The 19,135-nt window shown below is 45.6% G+C and overlaps 1 protein-coding gene across 3 annotated transcripts in view; it reads left to right on the top strand.

Moving 5' to 3' along the window:
- ADCY9 (adenylate cyclase 9) overlaps window positions 1–18,019 on the top strand; it is an 83,490-nt gene extending 65,471 nt beyond the window's left edge. For all 3 annotated transcript variants that reach the window (XM_041462681.1, XM_041462682.1, XM_041462680.1), the window contains 4 exons: window positions 3,990–4,149; window positions 7,022–7,170; window positions 10,083–10,124; window positions 15,897–18,019. In XM_041462681.1, coding sequence (XP_041318615.1) covers window positions 3,990–4,149; window positions 7,022–7,170; window positions 10,083–10,124; window positions 15,897–17,085 — 1,540 coding nt within the window. In that variant the 3' untranslated portion in view covers window positions 17,086–18,019. The remainder of the gene's footprint in view (window positions 1–3,989; window positions 4,150–7,021; window positions 7,171–10,082; window positions 10,125–15,896) is intronic.
- The last annotated feature ends 1,116 nt before the right edge of the window (window positions 18,020–19,135 follow it).

Raw genomic sequence — 19,135 nt, 5'->3', positions numbered from 1 at the left:
GGCTCAGTCCAGCTGTGGGAGGGAAGAGGAGAGCACAGCACGGTCACAGCCTGGGCAGTGAGAAACACCTTAAAACTTGAGTTCTGCAACAGCAGAAGTCCTCATGGAGCAAAGCTTATGAGGGAGAGGGATGTTTTGATTCCTCTGAAGTGTCTGATAATAAATTATTGGAGTACCTATAGATGAGCATCCCACTGTTAGCACAAGAGCCACTCGAAAAATAATTGTATAAAGCTGCATGCAAAAATTGGTGCTTCATTTGTGAGCACGTGGAAGATGTCATCTCCTCTGTAAATGTTCTCTGAAGGATGTCCTTCTGCCCACTTGAAATGTAGCTACTTTGACGAGCTCAGCTGAAGCTGAAGTGTAAGAGATCCTAAAGTTCTGGTATTTAAAAAAAACTGTTGTCATTGAATGTACAACAATGTGTGAGATTCCACTTGGGGAGTCTGAGGAGTGGCTCTGCAGGAGTAGGGGTTAAAGATTCTGCCCAACAACTGCCGAATATTTAGTGTAAATATAGAAGTTTTGTTCACGAGATAATTTTGACATCTTGTCCTCGAGTAAAATTGCTTATAAATAGTTTATTTAAAGAAATGTGTTGCTTTTGATAGCATGCTTTAGGGAAGGCTTGTGGGTGAAGGGTTGGGGGCAGAAGAGTGGGTGTTTAGCCCTGTTCAAGAGAGTGAGAGGTGGGAGCACTTTCAGTTGGTTAATGAATTTAAAAGGACCTTTCTAGCAGCAAAAAAGAACCCTCTGGATGAAGGAAGCAAGTGCAATCCAGCAGTAGAAGGGAAACTGTTATGTGACCAAAGAACTGCCCTTTTCCTGGTGCTTCACCTTCCCAGCCTTGCTGAGGTGCCACCCCCTGTGTGTCCTCAGCCAAGACCTGTGGCCAACATTGGATCTTCCTAAATTCCTCATGACCAGGAGCAGAAATTGCTTTCTGCCCTTCGAGCCTAATGAACCAGATCTGTTAACACGACTGATACAGAGTATTGATGCTGAGGAAAACAATGTAGTCTGTTTGCCTTTATTTATTTCTAACATCTGGTTTTTAATATCCCACCAAATTGCTGCTATGCCAAAAGCTTTTGATTTGAACTCTGGGAATTGATTTTAAACTGCCAGTAAATACAAAAATGATGGTAACAGTCTCCATTAGCCATTAATCATTTATGTCAAAGTTACTAATTTGAACTCCAGCTTGTGTAAACAGCTCAGATGCTTTAGCATTTAAGCCCTGTTGAGCTGCCCACTGACACTGCATTATTTACTGATACTGCCCTGTAGCCATTAAATCTGTCTGCAGCTCTCACTGCTGTCTGGATTTAATGCACCCCTGACTTCCTGTGCTGGGAGCATTGGGCTGGATTCACTGCTAAGGAGGAGAATTCCAGAGTGCAGAGCCCCACACTAAATCCCATCCTGAAAAATCAGTGCAAGAAGGTAAAGATTAGCAGGAGAAAGGTGGCATTGCCCTGGAATTTGCACCTGCCTTGGTGGGACACGAAGCTGCCTAAATAAAGCAGTGTCCTCATGGCAGGATTAACCCCTCGAGTTCACCCCTGGATTTGTTGCTATAGTTCCCACAGGAATTTGTCCTGGCATGGAGGCTTGGCAGGAAGGGAAATGCAAACCGTGGAGTCCCTGGTGTGTGGGTTGGGGTGAGAGACATGAGCTGGGCGTGTGCCACAGAGCCGGGTCTGTGCCAGCCGGGATGGCAGCGTGGGCACAGGTGGCACCAGGCTGCCTCCGCAGGGACCGGCGTGCCCGGGGAGCCCTGGCCTGGCATCCCTTCCCCTTCCCGTGCTCTCAGCTCAGCCCTGGAGATGCCAGTCCCGCTCCATCGGCTGCTGGAGAATGGGGCAATGGGGCTTCCTTGGCAGAGGTGGCGAGTTGGGGGTGATTCAGTACTCAGCGCTGGGCACAGTTCTGACAGTCTGTAACCCTGGAGAAACCTCAGCTCTAACTCTAGAGAGCCTTTTTAAATATTTTCCATCCAGTTTTGAATGCTTTGCTGGAAATTCGGTTTTCCGATGGAATACAGTTAGAATTTTTGGTGTGAATGGAAGTCCATTAAACTGGGAACTGGCAGATCTGTGAGCACCCTCTCGTGGGCTCCCGATGAATTACAGTGTATTCCATCCTCCCAAATTCCTCCTTTTCCAGGCATTTAAGTATAATGTGCAGATTTTAACACATGCAATTAGAGAAGAGTTCTTTATGCTTCACAAAATACTTGTGATTGCAATTCACAGAATTCCAGACGGGAGAATTAAAATCTCATTCACAAACAATTTATATTTAAAGGTGTGGAATGTGTGTCAAACTAGCATAAAGAAATTTAAATTCAGCTTGGTTTGTGTCAGGCTTTTATCCAATATAAAACCTGGTATTTCGGACAACAGGGTTTAAAATGAGTGGGTATCTTTTCTCTTTTCAGAGATATAGGTGATATGGTGTGGTATTTTCTGAGACCCCCGTCGAAGGGAGGAAATTATGAATCTGACTCTGTGTTCTTAGAAGGTTAATTTATTATTATATTATACTAAACTAAAATTGTACTAAAGAATTTTTAAAAATACAGACAGAAGGCTAAAAGATAATAATAAAAGACTCGTGACTTTCTCCTCCAGAGTCTTGACACAGCTGGCCCATAATTGGCCAAAAAAGTAAAAACAATTCACATGCAACCAATGAAACAACCACCTGTTGGTAAATAATGTCCAAACACATTCCACAGCAAAAAAACCCAGAAAAAGCAAATCAAATAATTATTGTTTTCATTTTTCTCTGAGACTTCTCACCTTCCCAGGAAAAAAATCCTGGGCAAAAAGATTTTTCAAAAAAATACAACAGTAACAATATGGGTTAATTTATGTGACTTTGGAGACTGGGAGTTTCATATTTAGTGGGTGGGCTTGGGTTTTTTTTTTCAGCTGTGAGCATCTCTGTCCAAACAAAAGGTGTGATTCTGTACTGTTTGGGCTCTGTAGTCCAGAATCATCTGCTCAGCCTGAGTCTCCTAATTCCACATGTGCCATTAATGGCTCTGGTTGCAGCTAACTGTGCTCCACCACCTTTTTACAGCTTCTTAAAAATAATTAGGCACTTGAACAGCAGTTGCAGTTTTTCTCAAGTGACTGATGTTGAGCTTTGAGAAGGAAGTTATCCCAGGGATTTCTTTCTGTGGATAAATACTAGTTTTCTGTGCAATGCCCTTGAGCACTGAGCATCCTTTTCCCTTCCCTTATTCATTTTAGCAATTAGATCTGCTCTCATTTAGAAGCATCTCCGGTAAGCTGCTCTCCAGAGCTCTTCCAGTTGGCTCCTTCAGCTTTTCACAGGTTGGGGCCGTGGTTTTCTCGGCAGCTCCGGGCGAGAGCGGCTCCTTGCCGCGGGGCCGCTGGGACCCAGCTGGGCGGTGCCAGCTGGCCTCGCCGGGCTCAGCTCCTCCAGCTCGGCTGCTGCCAGCTCGCAGCCCACGCTCCCCTTCCCCTTCTCCTTCCCTAATGACAGGGAACGGAGCCTGCCTGCAGACTGGCTGGTTGCAACTGGGAGAACTGGTTTGGGTTGCATTGTGATGGGTGCTGGAGCTGCCCTGCTCCTCAAAAACGTTCCTGGTGTTATTTTCAGTAGCTTTAACTTGTGAAAGTTTCCCCTCTCCCTGCCTGCTTTATTTATGAATGGAGGAGTCTTCCCTCTGCTTAACCTTCCAAGGAAGTGAAGTTTGGCTTTCAGTTTGCTTCCTCAAAGCCACCGTGCCAAGGCTCTCCCTCCCTTTGCTGCCCCTCCTCACCGGAGCAAACACAGGCATCTGGCAGCCGGGCTGGATTATTCCCTGGAGTCACCAGCAGGTGCTGTGGCACCTTGGTTGCTCACAGAGCCTAAGTGAAGGATTTGAAGGTGTATTATTACAGGTAAATGAGGGGTACAAGGAGGTGTGCTGCCATTAATGCCTGGATCCCTGCTTTCCTGTGTTCCAGGATGGCTTTCTTCCTGGAGGAGGTGATGACTTGCACCAAGCGTCTCCTGGAGGTGATTTCTGGCTGGCTGCCTCGACACTTCTTCGGTGCAATCCTGGTTTCTCTCCCAGCTCTTGCAGTTTTTTCACACTTCACCTCTGATTTTGAAACAAATATACATGTAAGTTGTTGAACTCCATTCTCTAAAGTGACTGTTTGGAGCTACCAAAGCTTGTTGCTTGCCTGCCTTCCTCCACCTCCCTCCTGCTTTACATCTGTTTGATACAGATCCCTTGGAGGGATGGGGCTTTGTGGATGATGGAATTCCTAGTCTGTTATGTAAACACAGCCATGGTGAAAACTCTCCAACAAAAGGCGAGAGGATGCCTAGAAACTCCTGGGCTTGCATACCTTTTTCTCTTAGACCAAGCATTTCTGCAGGAATTTTTTTTGAGATAATGCAAGTGGTTTATCTCAGGATTATTGTCCTGGGCTGGATTTGGAGTCAGAGGAGCTGTATCACTGAACCTCAACAGTAGGAACAGGATTAGTGAGGGGTGTTTTGGCTTTGCAGAGTGAGATGAAGGAGCTCAAAGGAGAGAGCACTTGGTACCTAGAAATGGCCATTGCAGGGGCTGTGCGAATGGTTAAAGGAATGCAATAACTGCCTTCTGGAAAGGAATGAAAAGAAATTGGCATGTTTAACCCAGACACAGAGATCCATAGGGTATTTGGTGTCTCTGTTATTAAAAGCACTCAGAAGGGGAGAACAAGGGGTTAAACATCCACAGAATCACAGAATGGTTTGGGTTGGAAGGCACCTCTTGTTCCAGCCATGGGCAACAGTGAGGAGAGGGGAGAACAGTTTAATTTAAAAGCCAACTGTAGCATAAAATCAAGGCTTAAAAACTGTGAACAAAATGGCCTCAAGCTGGAGATGAAAGATTGTTTCTCTGCAGGTTTCTCTTAGGCAGCACAGTGTGCAATCCTTCCTTTCCAGGATCTTCAGGGAATTTTGTTTCACAAAGCTCTTGCTATTCCAGGGCCCTGGGTGTAGGTAATGACCAGATCCTCTTCACTCTTCCTATCACAGCTTATTCCTGGGTACTGGGGGCTGTTTGTTCCATGGGAACATGTGACCACACATTTTTTAGTCCTTGCTGATTTAAACACACATCCCGTGGTTATCACAGTCACAGCAGGGTGTGGCTGACATTCTGTTCCATCCCATGCTGAAGATCATTCTGCAGCTTCTACCTTTTGGAGCTTTAGGGAAGCATTTTTAAGCTGTAAATTGATTTGTTTGTTCATTCAGTCTAATGATGGTCTTTGCCCTCCATGATTATCCGTAAACTAACCATAGGAATGTTTTCCTCAAGGGAAGGGAGCTGAAAACCTTCAAGTCTCTCAAATCTGTCCATTTGATTTTGATACCATCGCATTCATCACCATCCTTGATCATCTCTCCAGATGTTTCAGATAATATCAGAACCACTTTATGAGTGTGTTCTCAATGCAGCAGGTCAGCTTGAGTCAAAACACTTCAGGCAGCAGCAGTAAAATGGTGATTTTCATCACCAGACTGAGAATGAACTTTGCTTTCTTTCCTCTTGCAGGTGCTCCAGAGTCGTGGGGCTGTTGGCTCACTCTCCAAGTGATGTCCCAACTCTGCTTGTGCTCAGTGTTTCCACACTCATGGAGCTCTAGGAAATGGAGTCAATCTATAGAGGGTCAGGTAAGTGTCCTCCTTTACTATGACATGGTTTTGCAAAGTTTTTTTTATTCATAGCATTTTATACCCTGCCTGGATATAAAATAATTAAAACGAAAATTAACAAAAACAGCCATGAAAAAAAACCAAACTTTCCAAAGCCATGCATTCATAGTAAAATCCAGCACATCCTGACCCTCTATAGGCTGGCTTCATGCTGGGGCATCACTTGGAGTGAGAAGCAGTGCTCTGCCACTTTAGGAGACCTGAAATGGGGGGAAAAAAGTAAGTTTAAGTTACGGGTTTTTTATGGACACTTCTGAAATTCCTTTTATCCGTTTTTAAGTCATTCAAAAATCAACAATTGTTGTTTGTGGTTTAAAAATGGTGAATTATGTAAGGATTTTTCCCATACACTGTGTCTGCTCTCAATCACATGCTTGTTTGTTATGCCACAGGACTGCCATGCTGCAGAGTCTGCACTTCAGCTGCACAGGACACCTAAAAGGGGAGAGAAAGGGAGAGAATGATCATTTGATTCTGTAACACAAGCATGAAGCTAGACCAGAACTCCTTAATCCAAGTATGGGGTCTCTGGTTTAGCTTGGATGGTCGTGAATATTCTTGGGAAACCAAAATTGGCACATCATTGGCACACTTGAGAGTTTTGAGCACTGTGAGATTGTACTTGGGGAAATGAAGGTGCTCTGAGCAATGCATCTGTCCTGCACTTCCTCTCCTTTCTCCAGTCAAGTTGTGGAGAGGTAAAAGGGTTTTGAGGTGAGGCATTTGGAACAGAAAATGTGAGCTTGTCCTTTCAAATTGCCGCAAGTGGTCATGTTACAAGTGTGAGTTGCCAGTGACTGAAGCTGCCTTTTGTCACTGAGGCAATCCTTCCTTCCCTGGACTCAGCTGTTACAGGGCAGTGTGGGAACATTCTCTGAGGAGTCTTCCTAAAAGCAGGCAGGTGGGTGAAATTGCACTCTGCATTTCCAGTGCAATGGAATTTCAGTATTCAGTTTAAAGCAGGCAGGATCTAACCCCAGCTGTGGAGAAGGGGTTGCCATGAATTTCACCTTCTTTTTTTCCCCTTTTTTGAATGAGAAGAGGCACTGAGCTTTTGACCAAGGTAAGCTGGAGGCTCTGGACATCGCTGAAATAACGGCTGTGTGATAGAAATCCAGGGAAACCAGTGACAAACCATCAGTGCTAAAGGTTTTCTGCTGCTGGAAAGGAAGATGTCCGTGTTCACGTGGGATCACTTCCTGTGCCCGTCATCCAGGAGGAATTCTCCAGCGTGGCTGTGGGCAGCTGCTAACCCCCCTCTCTCTCTCTGTTGCAGTACACCATGTTCATGTGTTGTGCCATTCTCATCACCATTGTGCAGTACTGTAACTTCTGCCAGCTCAGCTCCTGGATGAGATCCCTGCTGGCAACCGTGGTGGGAGCAGTGCTGCTCATCCTGCTCTACGTCTCCTTGTGCCCCTCCAGGTGAGCACAGCTGGGCTTCTCCCAGGGAAACAAGGGGCTGGTGCACAGGACTTTGCTGTCTGCCATGACTTTCTCCAGCCTTAATGATTTTATTTCTTCATTATTTTTTTATTTAAGGATTTCAGAGGGCCCTCTTCTGTGTGACACTCTGTGCTTCCTGATGTGTTTCTAGGACACAGTTACAGACCCACAGAATTGCCTTTCACCACTAGTTTGAAAATCTTATTTTATTAAGGAATTTCCCAGGTATTTGGTGGTGCCAGAGAGCCCAACTGCTCCCCAACACCCCTCTGGATTTATTTTTGCCCTTAGGAACCACATATTCTTCATGCACCTCCTTCCTCAGTGCATTTTCCAGTGTGGAAGGCTGGTGCTTAGGTTTAATGGGATCTAATAGCCAGTTCCATTCTCAGTTTCCTGCCTTTTCAGAGGACTCTGCAGAACAGTAACCAGAGGAACCAAGATAATGCAGTTTCTGTGCAATAACCTTAAATTTTTCCAGTTTTCATCCGATAAATGATTTTATGCAAGGAGAATTTGTTTGCAGTATTCTCCTGCTGTTTTCTTGCCAAGAGAGTCAAGGGGGTCCTTCCAGCCTTCTACTCCTATTGGCAAAATTTTATAATCAACTTGCACTTCTCAGTGGCTTAAGACCCTCCCTTGGGATGGACTTAGCAAGATCTTCTCCTCAATCAGTCAGTTCCTCTTCTTCAGAGACCTGCTGAATCATAAGGTGAAAAACATGAAAAAAACCCCCAAACAAACCAAAAAGAGTTTGCAGATACATATTTTAGTGAGTATTTAGCTTTAATTGCCTCTTTAAGTGTCTTCAGTGGTCTCTTTTAACCTTGATCAAATTTATATTTTAAAAAAAGGGAGAATAAAATTCACCTCTTACACCTGATCACATCTGTGGTTTGAGGTGTCTGTTAGGGTTGAAGGGAGAAAGTCCTGGGGAAAAAATATCCTGGAGCTGGAATTGGTTGACAGATGATTTCTGAATCATACTGACTACAGAAAAATCCCTTTCTTGTCTGTCTGCGAAGGACTTGGACAAGGAGGGCAGGGGAGTTGTCTCCAGCTGCAGTGCAGGAGTGTTTGGTTGTGAAGCCTCCCTTGTCTCCTCATGGATTTGTTCCATTGGGTTTAGGATTCCAGTGGTCCCAGTGATCCCCCATCTGTCCCCCAGCACTGAGTGGCCCTCTCCCAGTCACAAAGATTTCTCCCTGTGGCTTTTCCCTTTGTAGAACTGGTGCTTTCACTGACCAGCTACAGCTTCACTGGGAGTCATGGAATCATAGAATCCTTGAGTTTGGAAAAGCCCTCTGAGGCCACCAAGTCCAGCTGTTCCCCCAGCACTGCCAAGGCCACCACTGACCCATGTCCCCAAGTGCCACATCCACAGGACTTTTAAATCCCCCTAGGGATGGGGACTCCAGCCCTGCCCTGGGCAGCTGTGCCAGGGCTTTTACTTAAAACTTTTTCCCTAGTATCCATCCAAACCTCCCCTGGCACAACTTGAAGCTGTTTCCTCTTGTGCTGTCACTTGTTCCTTGGGAGCAGAGCCCAAACCCCCTGGCTCCAAACAACCCCAGGTTTGGTTTTCCAGGGAAATTAGGGGAGAGCAGACCCTTGATGCCATTTCTTGATTCCCTGCTTGCTCTTGCCTGATTCCCCCCAGCAGGAGTTCCTGGAGCTCCTTCCTTCCCCAGTGCAGCTCCCTGGGGGCTCCTGGCAGAGCCTGGTAAAGGGGGTCATGGAATACACTCCTGGACAAGCTCTGTGTTGGGACTTTGTGCAGAGAGAAAGACACAGAACTGGGGATTTTCCCTGCATTTCAGCTTTATTGAGGGACTGGGAATGGATCTTCCAAAGGTGAGGGGTGGAGACCTTGCTGTTGTGTCAGGTCACAGCCTCAGCTCTTGCTGAGTGCTAAAGGGGCTCTGTGAATGTTAAGGAAAACCCCATTCTCCTAATAAATGTTACTAATGATGGTGTATTTCCACCTGTGGTGTGAGCAGCAGTGCCCATTAATGGACAAGGTTCAGAAATCCTGGAATATGTTGTTGTTTCATCCCTCAAAAATAAATATTTCAAATAATAGAGCTGTTCAACTGAAACAGTGATTGATAGAACTGATCCTGAATAAGAGTCACACAGGTTTAGTCAGTGAAACCCATTGCTTCTGTTTGTTAATAATCATCTTTTTTTTCATCTCTTACCATGATTCTGATAATATTTTTTGTCACGGTGGCAATTGCAGCCCTGTCTGCCCCACAGCCAGATCCATTCTGCACTTCTACTTCCTTTTCCAGTTTCCTGAGAGTTTGATACTCTCTTGCTACTTGATTGCAGTAGAAAAATTGTAATACAAGTAAATAAGTGCTTGAATTACTTATTTTCTCTAATGGCATCTTTAAAAATAGGTTCTGTGTTAGGGTCTTGGGGATTTGGGAGGTTTGGTTTGTTTTGGGTGGTTTGGTTTGTTTTGTTGGTTTTGGTTTGGGTTTTTTTTTGTTTCGGTTTTTGTTTGGAATTGTTGGGGTTTGTGTCTTTGTGCTTTATGTTTAAAATATTTGTGCTGTGTGCTCACATAAGATGAAGGCATAATGGAGTCTTAGAGTTCTGGGGTTGCTTTTCCCTATTTCCAGGTAAGAGGGATTGTTTAACAATTACTTGTTGCAGGCATTACAAAGTTCCAGTTTCCCTTTACAGGGATTTGCAGCTCTGGCTGGTTCTCTCTTCCAAGCAGATAAGTCATGTTCAGACAAAGTTTGTGTGCAGTTATCAGGTCTGCAGCGCAGTTCTTGGTCTGTGCTATAAGGAAGTTGAAAATTCTGTCTGGAATGCTGGAGGATGGTTTGTGTATTGCTTTAGCTTTCCCTCTGAAATCAGTGTTTTTTTCATTTCAGCTCCATGGAAGCTCCTCATCTAGATTTGGCACAGAACTTTAGGTAAGCTTTATGTAAAATTACCATCTTTATATTCAGGGATAGAAACATTTTCAGTGAATTACATGTAGCAAAACTTTGCATCCACAGTAATAACTTGGGAATTCAACAAATTGGTTCAGCAAGTTGTGTTTAAGCTCCTCGTGTCATTTCCTTTACAGATTACTTGGGTATGACCAAAACTCATCAGGGCTGGTGCTGCAGTCACAGAGTTGTGTAATGATATTTTCTCCTTAAATTGGATTTCTAGGAAATAGAACTATGGAGGAACTATTTAAAACAGCATCTGTTTTTCCAGTAGCAGCAGTTTTTAGAGCACTATCTGTCCACCACGAGCTGTTTGTTTGATTTCCTTGGCTGATTTGCACCATTCAGAAGCAGTGGGAGTTGGATGCTCTCACAGCTGGGCAGGTGAGAATTCCCTGGTGTAGAGGAGCTTCCTGTGGGAAAGCTGGATGTGCAGCCAGCTGCCCTCCCAGGATGGGGTGTGACAGTCTGGGCCTGGCTGTCCCCTTGCCTGGGCAGGGCAGGGAGTCATAAAATTGAGAGCAAAAGAAATTTTAGCCTGCAGCCTTTCAAAGCAAACAAAAATCCCTTCCTGGGTAATTAATGGCCCCTTAAAATAAGTGTGTTAAAGATTCACTCTGGTGATTTCAGTGGTGAGTTTCTCATGGGTTTATTGCAAGTTTTTGCAATACCATTTGAAGTGTTTTTGCTGGTCTTTGGTATTAGACAAGTGTGTGTTTGCTCATTGCAAATTTGGGGGCAATATTTGGGCCATGCTGGGTTTGACTGAACTGTGGATGTGTGACTTTGGTAATGCATCTAAAAGGGGTTTTCAGGAGCTTGTTGCTTGTCCTGGGAGGATGTGTCAAAACAAAATTCCTTTCTAATAACTCTCATCTCCACAGATGCTGTGGTAATTTAGAAAACACGTGGGGTTTAGTACAGAGGGATGAGAGCAGTGTTGCTTTGAGTTTCCTGGGGTATTTCTTCACCAAGGACTCAGCACTTCCTACACTGCTGGAGTTTGGGGGGCTCTGGCTTTTCTAGCATGGGTTTTTCTTTTTCCTGGTTTTGATTAATGAAAGTTCTTTTTTGTAACAGAATTCCAGTTCCTTGAATCCAGAATGGAAATTTAAAGCCAAAAGAATAGAGGGGGCTTTTGGGTTTGGTGTTTGTTTTTTTTTTTGTTTGTTTGTTTGTTTGTTTTGGTTTGGTTTGGGTGTTTTTGTTTTGTTTTGTTTTTTTTGTAAACATCAGTGTGCTGATCACTCCAGTAGTATCTTAGGATCAGCCTTAGTTTGGATCCTTATTTTTTGTTTGTGAAGCTTTTGTGCTGCTCAGAATTACAAACCTCTTTCCCAGCAGCTCAGAAGGCTCCTGGCCAGCTGCTAATCACTGATCAATAATTCATCCTGCCTTAAATCTTTGACAACTGGGTCTTCCCCACAGTGACACAAATCTGTGAAAAGATCACCTGTCAAGCACTGTTTTCCTGCAGATATTTTTCTCCCATAAATATGTAGCTTCTAACTGATGACAGGGGAAGGTGAGAGTTGCTGAGGACCAAACCATGGAGGTGTCTCTGGTGAGCAGCTGTGGAGTGAGGCTTTCCCTCCTTTACAAGGCTTGGCTGGTGGTCTAAAGGCCAAGTAAGGCAGTGACCAAAATATGTCACCTGTTAAACATTTCTAAACTTCATTTTTCACTTTTTATTAGGATGTTGTCTGTGCTCCTTCCGCTGAGGAAGAGACCCATGTGCTGATTCTGCTCAGCTCTGCCCTTCAGACCAGCTCCCCTGGCCTGACCCTGCCCAAACCTGGACATTAACAAACACTGGAAGTTAAAAGAGAGAACTGGGAGTTAATCCTATTCTGCTTCTGCCATTAAACAGAATTTGGCTTCTTTCTTCAGGGCTTTTATGCTGTATATTATTGAATACCACATTTCTAGAGTATAGAATTCCCCTTTTTTTTTTTGGTAATGGACTAATAAAAGGTGAAACTCTCTTAGCCCAACAAAACCTTTTACTGCAGCTTTCTGCCAGAATTGCATAAATCAGGTTCCTTGCTTACCCCACTCAGCATTGAAGTTTTCCCATGTTCTGAGAGGGCTAGCTTGTGTGTTGCCTTAATGAGGTTGTTCCCTTTCCTTGATCAAGAATAGAGATAATATTAATGTTGCCTGGGAAGAGAGACAGTTGTAATGGTAATGAAGCCTTAGCACAGAGTTAATCTCTGGACTGTCTGTAAATATAAACGTGGAGTTTCCCTTGTTTTCCAGGCAGCCCAAAGGATACAACCATGAACTTTGTCTTTGAAGCAGGAAACATTTCCCATTTTCATTCCTTGTCACCTCAGAGCAGGTGGGATGTGCCACTTTCCAGTGTGGCTGCTCAAGGGGGAGCAGCAGTTGGCCACTTGAGTGGAGGCTGCAATCACCTGGGTGCAGGGAAGGTTTGTAGGCATCCACTGCATGTTTTCCATTGACAGCAGCAGTTTGATCCCCTTTTCCACACCTTTCCTCCCTGCATTCTTCTCTCAGATTTAGCAGGCAGAGGCATCCTCTTTCAATATAGCAAGATATCCAAATCCAAACAGGGGTTACTGGCTCAGAAGCAAACTGGCTTTCCAGAAAGCTCTGTAAGTGGAAGACCATTATCTTGATGATTTGTGATCAAGCCAAAGGAGATTCTATCTCTGGAGTCTCACTTGTTCCATGTTCACAGCCTGGATGGAGGTGCCAAGTTAATAGTGAGGGGGCTGTGCCAGGCAGCATTTCACCAGTTTGAGTTAAAGAAACATTGTCAGCTCAAGATCTCAATTTGAATGATTTTTAAAATCAGTTTTCTGCTGCAGCACCTCATAAAAAGTAGACTTGAGAAAGATTGGGTAGGGGGGGTTGATTCTTTCTGTTGGAAGTGTGGGAGAGTTTTCCTTTTTGTTCCAAAGGATGACTCCAGGTCATGGCTGCTGCCTGGGAGAGGTGATTTAGGTGATTTTCAGCCCTGTAGGTGCTGTATCCTGGTCACTGCAACATCCTCAGGCTGGAATTCCAGATGAGGGTGATGCAGTTGCTCTCTCCTTCAGACTGGGATCAGGGCTTTCCATACTGATCCACAATGGGATAAAAATGACCTGCTTTGGAGAAGGGATCCCACCCCATTCCCCATTCATGGCAGGGGGTCAGTGCACAGAGTCACTCCCTGCACATCTCAGGGCTGCAGCCACGTGGCCAACGAGCTCAGGCCACGCTGAGCAGATCATGGAGAGCTCCAGGAATGGGGAGTGGGAGGCAGCAGCTCCTTCCCTAAAGGCAGATCCTGCCTTCCACTGCTCCTCACAGAATGTTTGTGGTGCTCACCTCATTCACTGCAGAGGAGTTAAAGTACTTTGGGACTGTTTTGTACAGCAAACTGTAAATAAAAAGCCCTTAATGGCTTAAATAAATCCCTGTGGCAGGAATGTCTGATGTTAGAGGGGATTATCTGGATCAAACTCTTACTCTCAGAGCAGTAACAGAGTCATTGCTCAGATCCTTCCACAGATCTCTGCCCACAGGATGTGTGAAATAATGAACTCAGATTCAGAGAAGAACGTGAATTGTGCTCCTTAATCCAGATTCCTTCCTCACTTTCCCTCACCTCTTCTTACTTTCCAGGATCTTTTCTCTTACCTACATCATTTTGTTTTATTAGCCCATCAAGCTGGAAGGGCATTTTGTCACCTCCAAAATAGGGGGATTAGCGGGGATGGTATTTCAGGAATTGCTCCCTTCTGGTCATTAATTATGGAATCATTTAGGCTGGAAAAGACCTCCAAGATCAGGGAATCATAGAATAAAAGGGACCAACAAGGGTCATCAAGTCCAACCATTAGCCCAGCCAAGGCCCCCACTAAACCATATCTTTGTCTCTGTCTCTGACTTGTCTTTCAAGGGAGGAAATAAACAGGTTCATAACAGAGGTTCTGTTGAGCATCAGGGAGGAAGGAGTGTCTTGGTACAGCAAGGAACCTGATGGTGGGGCTCTACTTTGAGTTGGGACATCTCCTCCTTTCATGGTCCCCTTGTGAAGAGGGAATAAAATGAATACACCTTCACTTCTCCTGAGAGAAGTATATTTGTGGTAGAAAACAAAAGAAGTAATTTTCAATGTAATCTGTCCTATCTTTCATCTGAAATTCAGCCTGCACACTCTGTATTGGAAATATTTCACTCACCAGAAACTTTTCCCCCCATAGGATTTCTGTAAAAAAGGGAACAGATACAAAGACTATGGCACGGAGAAATGTTTTTGGATATGGGGCACGTTCATCTGTCTCACAGCTGTGCTGTGGTTTTGTTTCATCACACTTTCCTGTCAATCAAGTATTTGAGAATGAAACTCAGAAAAAAAAATTGTGCCTGTAATAAAGTTCAGTTCTGAAATATATCCAAAGTGAAAAGCTGTCCCCCATGGACATGAGGCAACAAAATTAACTCAGGAATGTTTTCATATGTTACAGTAACAAATTCAGCCTTCTCTTCTTGAGCTGTTGCTCCAGTTGTGCTGAGTTTTAATCCCTTCCTGCCTTCCCAGAGAAATGCGGGCAGGTGCTGAGTGTGGATTCCTTTCTGGCTCTCCAGGAGAAAGGTTGATGTGATGCTTTCCCTTTTCAAACCATCTCTTAACTCAAAAAACTTCAGCGCATGTCTTCTCATATCAAATCTCAAGCTTTGGCATCATTTTATCCAAAAAATGCAGTTGGATCCCTGCAGAAATGACTGCATGCCAAGCTGTCTGCGTTCAGCCTTCGCTTCTGGGAGTGCATAGGTGGGGCCTTCTCAGATTCAATTTGTGTCTTTGCATCTCTGCAGAAAGTTGAGATTGGAGAGTGCAGATGTCTCCTCGTTCAGGGTGGTTTGGCACTGGCAGATGCTCCATCAGCGCCTCATAATCTGCACAGGCAGGCAGTGAACTGTCGAAAGGATCTGAAATACTGCTCCCAGTCTATGGCAGACTGGAATTTTTGATTATTTTATGTAATCTTGGCACTTGGAGAAACTTTCTGTCTCCACCATGAAAAGCTGAAGTGATTTTATCACAGAAAAGATGTCAGCACAGCCATGTTCCCCACTTCCGTGCAGTTCACAGAACCCCAGACTGGGTTGGGTCAGAAGGACCTTAAAGCTCATGAAGTTCCAACACCTGCCATGGGGTTCTCCACAATGTGTCTTTTACAGGATTATCCTCTCCCAAACCCTTCGTGTGTAGCATTAAAGGCATGTGGCAAAGGTTCCTGGTCCTTGGTGAGAACACAGGGGAAAGCCACAGGAGTGTAAAGCAGCTGGTTCTGAATATTGGAGGTCATAAAAAATACAAAAGCAGATAAATTCCACAAAACTCACAGACACCCCCACGTACAGACACTCAGTGCACTCAGATACCTAAACACACACAGAGGTACCTTTTTACATGCAGTGTTTTTAGTTATATATTTAGATATAATAACAACTGTTTCCTTCTTGAAGTCCTTAAAACAGGACTGGGCTGTGCCACTGAACATGATGATAAAGAAATACTTGGTGGGTTTAAGGAAGTACTTGGTGAGTTTAAGAATTAAATTAATTCTTTGGCATTTCCTTAACAGCAGATGAAGTTCTCAATGAATATTTTATAATTCAGTATGTAACTGTACTTCCCATACTTCCTTTTCCAGCATTTCTAACTGTGGGGCAGGGATGGCAATGCCCTAAGTTAAAATGCACCTGTGTGTTCTCCCCTCTGTGCAGCTCCAGAAAGAGCCCGTGCAACAGCTCGGTGCCGAGCGAGGCGCAGCGGCCGGCGGAGCTGATCGGCCAGGAGGTGGTTCTGGTGTCCTTCCTGCTGCTCCTGCTCGTCTGGTTCCTCAACCGCGAGTTCGAGGTCAGTTACCGGCTGCACTACCACGGGGACGTGGAGGCCGACCTGCACCGCACCAAGATCCAGAGCATGAGGGATCAGGCTGACTGGCTGCTGAGGAATATCATCCCCTACCACGTGGCCGAGCAGCTGAAGGTGTCCCAGAGCTATTCCAAAAACCACGACAGCGGCGGGGTGATCTTTGCCAGCATCGTGAACTTCAGCGAGTTCTACGAGGAGAACTACGAGGGTGGCAAGGAGTGCTACCGAGTCCTGAACGAGCTCATCGGGGACTTCGATGAGCTGCTGAGCAAGCCCCACTACAGCAGCATCGAGAAGATCAAAACCATCGGGGCCACCTACATGGCGGCATCGGGGCTGAACACCTCGCAGTGCCAGGACAGCAGCCACCCCCACGGGCACCTGCAGACCCTTTTTGAATTTGCCAAAGAAATGATGCGGGTGGTGGATGACTTCAACAACAACATGCTGTGGTTTAACTTTAAACTCCGGATCGGCTTTAACCACGGCCCCCTCACGGCCGGGGTCATCGGCACCACCAAGCTCTTGTATGACATTTGGGGGGACACCGTGAACATCGCGAGCAGGATGGACACCACCGGCGTCGAGTGCCGCATCCAGGTGAGTGAGGAGAGCTACCGCATCCTCAACAAGATGGGGTATGACTTTGACTACAGGGGGACGGTCAATGTGAAGGGGAAGGGTCAGATGAAGACCTACCTTTACCCCAAGTGCATGGACAACGGGATCGTGCCGCATCACCAGTTGTCCATCTCTCCAGACATTCGGGTTCAAGTGGATGGCAGCATTGGGCGGTCTCCGACAGATGAGATTGCCAACCTGGTGCCTTCTGTACAGAATTCTGATAAGATAGCCCATGGCACAGATAACTCAGAAGCCAAGGACACCCTTCCTTCCGCCAAGAAGCTCCAGAAAGATGCGGCGAAGGCAGAGGAGAGGTGCGGGTTTGGCAAAGCCGTGGAAAAGGATGATTGTGAGGAGACAGGGACTGAGGAGGTCAATGAACTGACAAAGCTAAATATCTCTAAGAGTGTATGATGAACTGTCAGAGTTGCATGAAGTGCTCTGTCCATAGAAACACACAGACTTTTGCAATTGGCAGTTTTCTTTTCCAAGAGAGACCTTCTCCACACCTGGGTTGTACGTTTGTGTTCATTTCGGACCTGGGGCTGTGTGGATCATGGCTCTTCAGGGCTTGTTTTCATCCATCTCTCTCCTCCATGCCCCAAACCACATCCCAAGCTCCCCAGCTCCCTGTGCAACCATCTTACAGCTGAGTAGAGGATATTAAGTGCCTTCAGATATACTCCATTGGACTCCCTGTCAAGGTACAGAGGCCCCAAGTGAAATCATAGCTTTGGGTATTTATCTAATTTTAAAGAAAAGAAAAGCTGTGGTTATATCATTTTTATTGTTGTTTCTCACAAAACACTTTTTTTGGCTAATGCAACTCCTTGGGTTTTTTATATCTCTCGGAACAATGTTTTACTGTTATCAGACCTTTTGTATGTAACACACAGACATGTGCATGTATCTACCATATGAGACTGCTATAAAGTGCCAGTAATGCACCACAAGAATGTCTGGGCGAGGGGTGACACCCTTTGGGTCGGGCTGGAGGGGGAGTTGTGCCATGGCTCAGCCTTTAGTTAGGGCAGGAGGAAGAGCTGCTGCCCTTCTGTTCTCCTTTCCCGATGCTTTCTGCAGCCTCCATGTGCCATCGTGTGCTTTGGATACACTTCTTTCCCATATAGCCAATGAGTTACTGATCCGTGGGAATGGAAGGAGGGTTGGGACAGTGCCAGCTCTGGGGACAGGTTTCCAGAAGCAGGAGAGACCACGGGAGTGCTGCAGTACAGGGCTGCCGCTCCGTACGCAGCTCCGTGGGTGAAGGTAGGTGACATCGGTGTCTCTGAGCTGATTGGAGAGAGACAAAGAGAGAAGCAAAATAAATGTTTTGGGAATGCCTTTATTTATTTATTTATTTTATTCCTGTTTGGTTTTTTTTGGGGTTTTTTTAATTTTGTTTGGGAATTTTTGTGTGCGGAAGGGACCGGGAGAGACGAATTGTTCATGGGTTTAATGGGAGTAATAAGACAGTGCTTGAGCCTCTTTGAACTACCAACCACTGTGAGGATGTTACCTTAGGCAATATTTGGTTCCAAGCTGGCGACGCTTCGGAAGCCACCAAACACAGTTGAGTATCCCAGCTTCCCTCTGGACTGAACCAATGGTGCTGCACAATTATTTTTCAGGATTTTTACACACACACACACGCACGCACACACACTGTGCTTTTGCAGCAGGGAGGAAATCAGAATGCTCCCTTCCTGCTGCTGGAAGCAGGAATAGGGAAAGAGTCCTTGTAGTGAGCTGAGAAGCACAATGATTTCCCAGTCCTGCCGACAGCTCTGTGCAGGTCCCTGGGAGCAGAGGCTGCAGGAGCCCAGGAGCTGCTTGCACAGAGGGAACTCCGGCACTGGGGGCTTAGGCTGTGCCAGTCTGCCCTCTGCATGCTTCCACCACCTCCTCCCTGGCATTTGATGCCCTGCTGGGGATCATACTGACCATTTAACTGTTCTAGTTCAGCCAACTCCCTCTGACACCAAATCAAGGAAAGGATTTTTATTCCCAAAACAAGTTGATCAGCCAGGGAAGAGCTGGGGAAAGGCGGTGCTGCACTGTCTGCCGATGGAAGCTGGGGGCTCTTTCCATCTGAACTCAAGTCAGAATGTATTGATTCTTCCTCTCATCCCCATGTGATTTTGGGGTATGAGTAATAAAGATATCCATTGTGGGGTTCCCGTTCAGCTGGTGGAGATCCATCTCCACTCCACAGTCGGCATGGAGCCTCTGAAGCCTTTCTGAGATGTGTCTGTGGGATTTCTGGATCTCAGTTAAACAGAACTCTGCACAGATCCTGCAAAGCTGCTGTTTATCCATGTCAGTATTCCATTTGATAGGAAAGCTGCACAGAATTCATCTTCCTCGCTCAATCTGCCAGCACACAACAAACCAGGGGATCCTCACCCCAAAATCCCTGTGCCACAGATGCTGTTAGCAGCATTGTGAGGTGGTTTTGAGGGCA

This window comes from Pyrgilauda ruficollis, unplaced genomic scaffold (assembly GCF_017590135.1).
Source record: "Pyrgilauda ruficollis isolate IOZ18807 unplaced genomic scaffold, ASM1759013v1 scaffold16, whole genome shotgun sequence".
NCBI classification, from domain to species: domain Eukaryota; kingdom Metazoa; phylum Chordata; class Aves; order Passeriformes; family Passeridae; genus Pyrgilauda; species Pyrgilauda ruficollis.
This window is presented reverse-complemented; position numbering and strand designations above follow the sequence as displayed.